Source organism: Nestor notabilis, unplaced genomic scaffold, assembly GCF_000696875.1.
Source record: "Nestor notabilis isolate BGI_N333 unplaced genomic scaffold, ASM69687v1 scaffold5981, whole genome shotgun sequence".
NCBI classification, from domain to species: domain Eukaryota; kingdom Metazoa; phylum Chordata; class Aves; order Psittaciformes; family Psittacidae; genus Nestor; species Nestor notabilis.
This window is the reverse complement of record NW_009915048.1, coordinates 98,487-104,486: the sequence shown is the minus strand read 5'-3', so window position 1 is coordinate 104,486 and position 6,000 is coordinate 98,487. Positions and strand designations below refer to the sequence as shown.

The window sequence follows — 6,000 nt, the reverse complement described above, 5'->3', positions numbered from 1 at the left end:
CCTGCTGGGACTCGCTCCCAGCCAGTCCCTGGCAGCAGAAACACTCACGCAGGGGATTTATCTCCTCCCATGGCCAGCCCTGAGTATCTGGAGCTCAGTAAGAGCCCTCCCAGGTGAGTGGCAGCTGGCAGAGCGGTGCCTGTTGCCCAGGCAGATATGATGGGGGCGAGGGTAGATGGGTTGTACTGGTGCTTTACATGGAGCAGCCTGCTGTCACCTTGCTGGCCACCCGGTGCTGGGGCTGGCCCTCAGTGTGTGCTGTGGGGCTGTTGGGCATGGCTAATCAGAGGAGGTTTATAAGTGAGACATGAAGGGTGGTGTGGGAGGGGAGGGGAAGAAGGTGATCCGGAGGCTGCTGCCGGCTGGTTCTCGGCTCTCTGAAGTGATCAGCACCTCACTGTCATTGAGGCAGGGACAATGCTCAGAGAAGCCTCTCTCCTTCCCCCTGGCGCCCACCCTTTGCTGGCAGGGGACGAGCGTCATGGAGGGGAAGCTGTAGCTGTCAAGGATGGGGTGCACTCCCAGGGAATCGGGTGTCTCGAACATGTGGCCGATGTCGGAGAAGCTCACCAGAGCCTGCGTGGAGTCATAGGAGCTTTTATCCATGTCATCGACCCTGCAGGACTTGGGGTAGCTCCCCTTGTCCTGGCCCTTCCGCCTCAGCAGGCGGAGGTCATCTCTGAAGTGGGGGTTGAAGAGCAGGTAGAGCAATGGGTTGAGGCAGGCGGGCAGGGGCAGGACCACGAGGAGGATGGATTTGATGACCTCTGGGGTGATGAGGAAGAGGTTGAGCGTGGAGGAGAAGGTGAGGAAGGCTACTGGGCAGTAGAGGAGACAGTTGGTGAAGATCAGCCAGGCCACATGCTTGACCATGGCACAGTCCCAGACAGCGCTGAACTCCCCCTTCAGCAGGTTGCAGTAGAGTCGGATGTAGGTGCCCGTGATAGTCAGGAAGCAGAGCATGTTTGTCATCACCAAGGCCACAGTGAAGCCCAGGGTGGTGGGTTTCCCATCTGGGATGGGATATGGGAGGCAGAGAGGAGATGCTCCATATTGCCCAATGGAGAAGAGAGGGAGAACTGCAGCCACAGAGGACAGCAACAGGCAGCCAAAAGCAGCAGCCTTGACCTTGCCTAAGGAGGGTGACTTTCCATAGCCCCGCACGCAGGAGACCGAGATGCTGCACTGCACGGCAGCCAGCGTCAGCAGTAAGATGGCAGCCTCGGAGGCAAACACTGACAGGAATCCCGTCACCCTGCAGCCTGCTCCCGTCTCCCATCTGGCGCCGAACTTGGCAAAGTGGCCGTAGGTCAGCGCGTCGACCAGAGCCAGCATACTGCAGGAGATGCCTGTCAGCGTGTTGGCTCCAGCTATGGAGCCGATGATGAACTTGACTGGAGAGAGGTAGCTGGAGGAGGCAAAGACAGCCAGGATGACCAGCCCATTGCAGAGCACCGAGACCAGAACGATGACCCACACTCCCAGGCGGATGACCCAGCTCTCGAACAAGTGATCGCAAGGCTTGAAGGGACCTGGAAGAAAACGGACCCCAAAGTTATACCCAGAATATTCCTCTTCACAAGTTTTAAGTAGAGATCAAAAGGAATTAGAGGAAACCGAGCACTCTTGTTCGGGTCGCAGGGGGTGGGGGCTTTGGCTGGCTTTCCTCAGAGCCAGCACCTCGACACCCAGGCAGCAGCTGAAATCTTCTTGTCACATTTATGGCAAACTCAGTGGGACAACCGATGAAAGCCCCATCCCTGCCAGTGTCCCACCGCCTCCTGGATGAAGCCAGGCCCCTCCAGCCTCCAGCTGTGCTTGTGAGGACACCACTGAGCTGTGAATGGGGACGAAACCAGAAGGCAGCTTCCTGGTGTCCCAGCCAGCCTGTGCCTGCTGGCACGGTTTTGATGGAAGCAGGGAGACCAGCACCTCCCTCCTCTCCCTGTCTCAGGAAATAGAGTGAAATACCCCTGCAAGTATGATCAGGAGATCAAGGACAAGGTCTTGTCATGCACTATTATGGGCTGGCTGGGACTAAGCAAAGCCTAAGTCTTGCAAGGGAACAGGAACTTCCCGAAAGCATGAGTCTGAGTGCGGGCAGGTTGGTGGATGGAGGAGCTGGATACCTTGGATTCCTGATCAGGAATCATCCGATCACACCTTGTCCTCCCCTCATAGGAGGGCAGCTAAAGCTGAGTGGGAAAAGGAAGCTCCTCACTTGTCCCCAGTTTGGCCACAGACCGACCATTCAGGCTTCTGATCTGCCTGATCAACGCGGGAAGGGTTGTGGGATCTTGGGGACTTAGAGAAGCTCAAAGGCTGCGTTCCAAGGGTTTCCCTGGCTGCTCACCTGGGCTCGGTGTGCACTGAATCGTGGGGTGCAGCTTTGATTCCTCGAGGTCCAGCTGGAGGTCGTCTGTATCTAGGTCATCTGGGGAGACAATGAGAAACAGTGCTCAGAGAATGAGCCCCCATCAGGGCTAGAAGCTTGTCCCACTGCCAGTCCTCAGCACAGACCTTCCCAAGCAGTTCCCAGCCCTCGAGTTCCCAGTAGCTGCTGGTGTCTGGTTTGACCCCTGCAGTCACTGCTGTAGAGGGAGAGGCTCTTGTAAACGTTGGTGGGTTGCAGCGTGGCCAGCCCCAGTGTTTTTAGGTTACTCACAACATTTGAAGTGTCCCAGAGCTGTGTGACTGCAGATCCCTCCTCCCAGCATGCTTTATTAAACATAAAGAAATACTCCAGCCTATGTGGTTACGGAAAACAAAGCCTTCAAATGCATCTTCTAAATGGAAGTTTTCTAGGCAGGCTTTGTCCAATGTTAGTTCATCCTCAATGACATTGGAGCTTTGTTCAAAGAGAGCTGTTAGCTTCTACTTGCCGCACAAATTCCTCGTCAGCAACCACCACCAAACAGCTCAGAAGCAAAAAGACAAGAGAACCCAACATCTATCGCTTTATTTTATGCCCTAAAATTTCTTGGGAATGTGGTGCCCTCTCTTGCATTTTCTTAAAGGCAGACTGATTGCCCGTGCCTGCAGACTCTGCACCCATGGGGTTTGTGCACCCACACTGCACTGCCCTCATTACCCATCCTGCTGGGCCCACATCTCCATCACCAGGGCAGCTGCTCCCTGAGCCAAGCTTGGGCTCTCTGAGGGTTGGGCAGAGTCTCCCTGGCTGCAGAAGCTTCTGGAAGAGAAGGGGTCTGGGTTTTTTTGTCTTTTGATGGGGTAGGTCATCACCAAGGAGAATGGCATCCTCTTAATCGACTCCAAGACATGCTCTTCTGCTTTGTTCCTTGCTGCTCCTTCTAAACTACCACTGATTCACAGTGCTGGGACGTGGTGAGGACAGCTGCTGTGCTGCTGCACCATCCCCACCCATGGCACCAGCACGGCCCTATGCTCCCAGTGGAGATCTTCAGAGGTTTTTCAGAGTGGGAAGAAGGGGAAAGGACGTGAGTTTTTGCTTGTTGCAGCCCAATATCCAGGGACCTGGATCTGTGGGATGAACTCTCCATTGGATGATAGGGGCTGATGCTGGTGTCCACGTGCAGGAAGGCAAGTTTCCACAGTGCTGAAGATACGATTAACCCAAGTGGGATTTAGTTGCCTAATCTATTTAGAAACGGTGTCTCTCATGAGCTCTGCTCACTGCCTGTGTTGGAAATATGACTGGGATTATGAGATTAAAGAATGATGACAAATAACGTGTTATCTTTAGTGCTTGCTGACAAGCACTGTGGCTTTCTCAGCTTCAGTGAGCTTTGGGGGAAAAAAAAAGCCACTTTTAAGATGTGTCTGTATAACAGTTGAAATATTTCTGCTGCTCTGGAGCCTGGCAAGAAAACACTCACAGTGGGATGGGAAAATGCTTCATCCTTGTATTTTATAGTCTTATAAATCTCCAGTGTCTTTTTCATCCGGAGTGCAGAGGCTGCGATGTGCAGTCACAATACTCAAATCAGTGCAGAGACTCGCACTTTCAGCCCAACCCTGCCCATGGTAATGTTAATGGTAGCCTGCCCCCATCCCTTTTCTCTTCACAGGGCCAGGATGCACGAAGACTGGTTTGAAGTGTAGGTTAAACATTTGCATGGAGTGAAGGAGTGATCTTTTGGTTTGCCTCCGTTACTGAGCTAGCTGTGAATTGCAAAGCAGCCCTTGGCCAGAGCAGTGGGATTCAAGGCAGGAAATGTACCTCTCTCTGCTGGAAATCAGTGCTTCTCCTAGCCTGGGAGCTGTAGAGGAAAGAAAAGGGCTCTGGGGTTGTAGCAGGGCAGGCTGCATTGTCATTTAAGTAGACCTTATTTATTTGAGCTTTCCTAATGCGCTTCCACTTTCTGAGGCCTCATGGAATAAAACCTACTTTGCTTGTAGTGTCCTTTGCATAGAGAATGGTTCCCGGCTGGTTTATTAACACTGACATGGAAGGAAGAGGAGGAGAACTGCTGGAGAAGGAGTAGAACAAAACCCACTGGGCTGGGTGCTTCTTCCCCTTTTCTATCGTCTGCCATAGCCAGGGCAGTCCCCACGTGTGGTTTGCAGGTGAGTGCTCCCTCCATCAGAGTTAGGGCATAGGTGTCTGCAAGGGGCCTGGGCAGGTGATTTTGGGAAACTCGAGTAGTTGTTTTGAATGATAGAAGCAGCAGAAGTGTAGGTCTAAGGACCCTCCAGGGTTTGCTGGATGGTTGCAAAAGCTAATGAGTCTGCTTTATGAGCTAAGGGAGGTGCTGTGCTGGGTAAGGCAGTGTGCTGTTATCAAGGATAGCCATACAAGTGTGTTCTCGTCTCACTTTCTATAGCTTCATCCCATTATTGCAAACATATGTTTGCAAGTAAATACACCCCTTTCTATCCTCCACCTGGTGGTCCTGAAGTGGGGTGCTGGGGCTGTGATGGAAGTGGCCTGTGGCAATAGTACCACTTGCACTTTGCCCACCCTCCCTCTGCAGCCAGTTTTGGGATGGTAGCAGGAGCAAGCTGCTGGATGGTCCTGTATGACAACCCCCAGAGCCATCTCCGGGCTCCTGCCCAGCCACACTGGACAGGCTTGGGGCAGGGGGGGATCTGCGAAATGCCACCAATTATAATCCAAAGGGGCATATCCTGATCACCAAAAGTTTTGGAAATGGCACCTTAAATATGTGTCGTGACAAGGTGACAGAGTGATGAGAACTGTAATAACCACGCTCCTTTGGGCCTGGCGTGGCTCTCGGCTGGATGTGACCAGACACACTTGGCTGGTGTCCGGGGGTTCCCAGGCATCCAGGGCTGTGGGAGGATGGGAAGGAGTTGAGCTGGTCCCCGAGTCCGTGGCACCACATGCACCCTGCGGCTGGAGTCAGATGGTCCTTTGGTGCTGGGCTGGGCAGAGGGATGGGTGCTGGGTGCTGGGAGGCAGCAGTGCCTGGCTGCTGGCACAGGGCTCTGCCACCAGGGACCCATTTCTCACCCCTACACAGCTGCCTGGGACAAGTCACCTTTCACCACCCGGCTGTGAGGTTCTGCGGACCTGTTTGACAAGGGCACCTCGCTCCCTTGCTGGAAGCACTATGCAAGGCTGAGAGGACGTGGCTATCTGGAAGCATGGCCCATCCCTCTCACAAGTTCTCCCACAGCATCCAAGCACCCTGATGAGCCTGGCTGTACACTGCCGGGACAGAGCCCTGAGTCATTTTCTCTTAACGAGACCAATTTATCTCTTGCATGGAAGGAATGTTTGAGAGCTTTTTTCCTCTTTAATGAGGAAGTGTTACAAGATTCATGTAACGCAGCTAAATACCACCGGTGGCCATCAGAAAGGAAGCACTGGGGACAGAAATAAAGCAACAATCAATTAAATCAAATAGCAGTATCACAAAACCCTCATTGTAAAGAGCAGACCATGCATTGCCGAATGGTAAGGAGAGTCAGCTGCAAAAGCTGCACACAGTAAAGAAGGATTTTCTTGTGCATTTTGCATTTGTACCTCTGTGGTTTGGCATTTCAAGACAG

The 6,000-nt window shown here is 53.1% G+C and overlaps 1 protein-coding gene across 1 annotated transcript in view; it reads right to left on the bottom strand.

Moving 5' to 3' along the window:
- Positions 1 to 294: 294 nt before the first annotated feature.
- The window catches only part of LGR6 (leucine-rich repeat containing G protein-coupled receptor 6), a 66,089-nt gene continuing 60,383 nt past the window's right edge, over positions 295 to 6,000 (bottom strand). The window contains exons 16-17 of the mRNA XM_010023931.1: positions 2,354 to 2,434; positions 295 to 1,532 (exon numbers count right to left, since the gene is read on the bottom strand). Of these exons, the coding sequence (XP_010022233.1) occupies positions 295 to 1,532; positions 2,354 to 2,434 (1,319 nt within the window). The remainder of the gene's footprint in view (positions 1,533 to 2,353; positions 2,435 to 6,000) is intronic.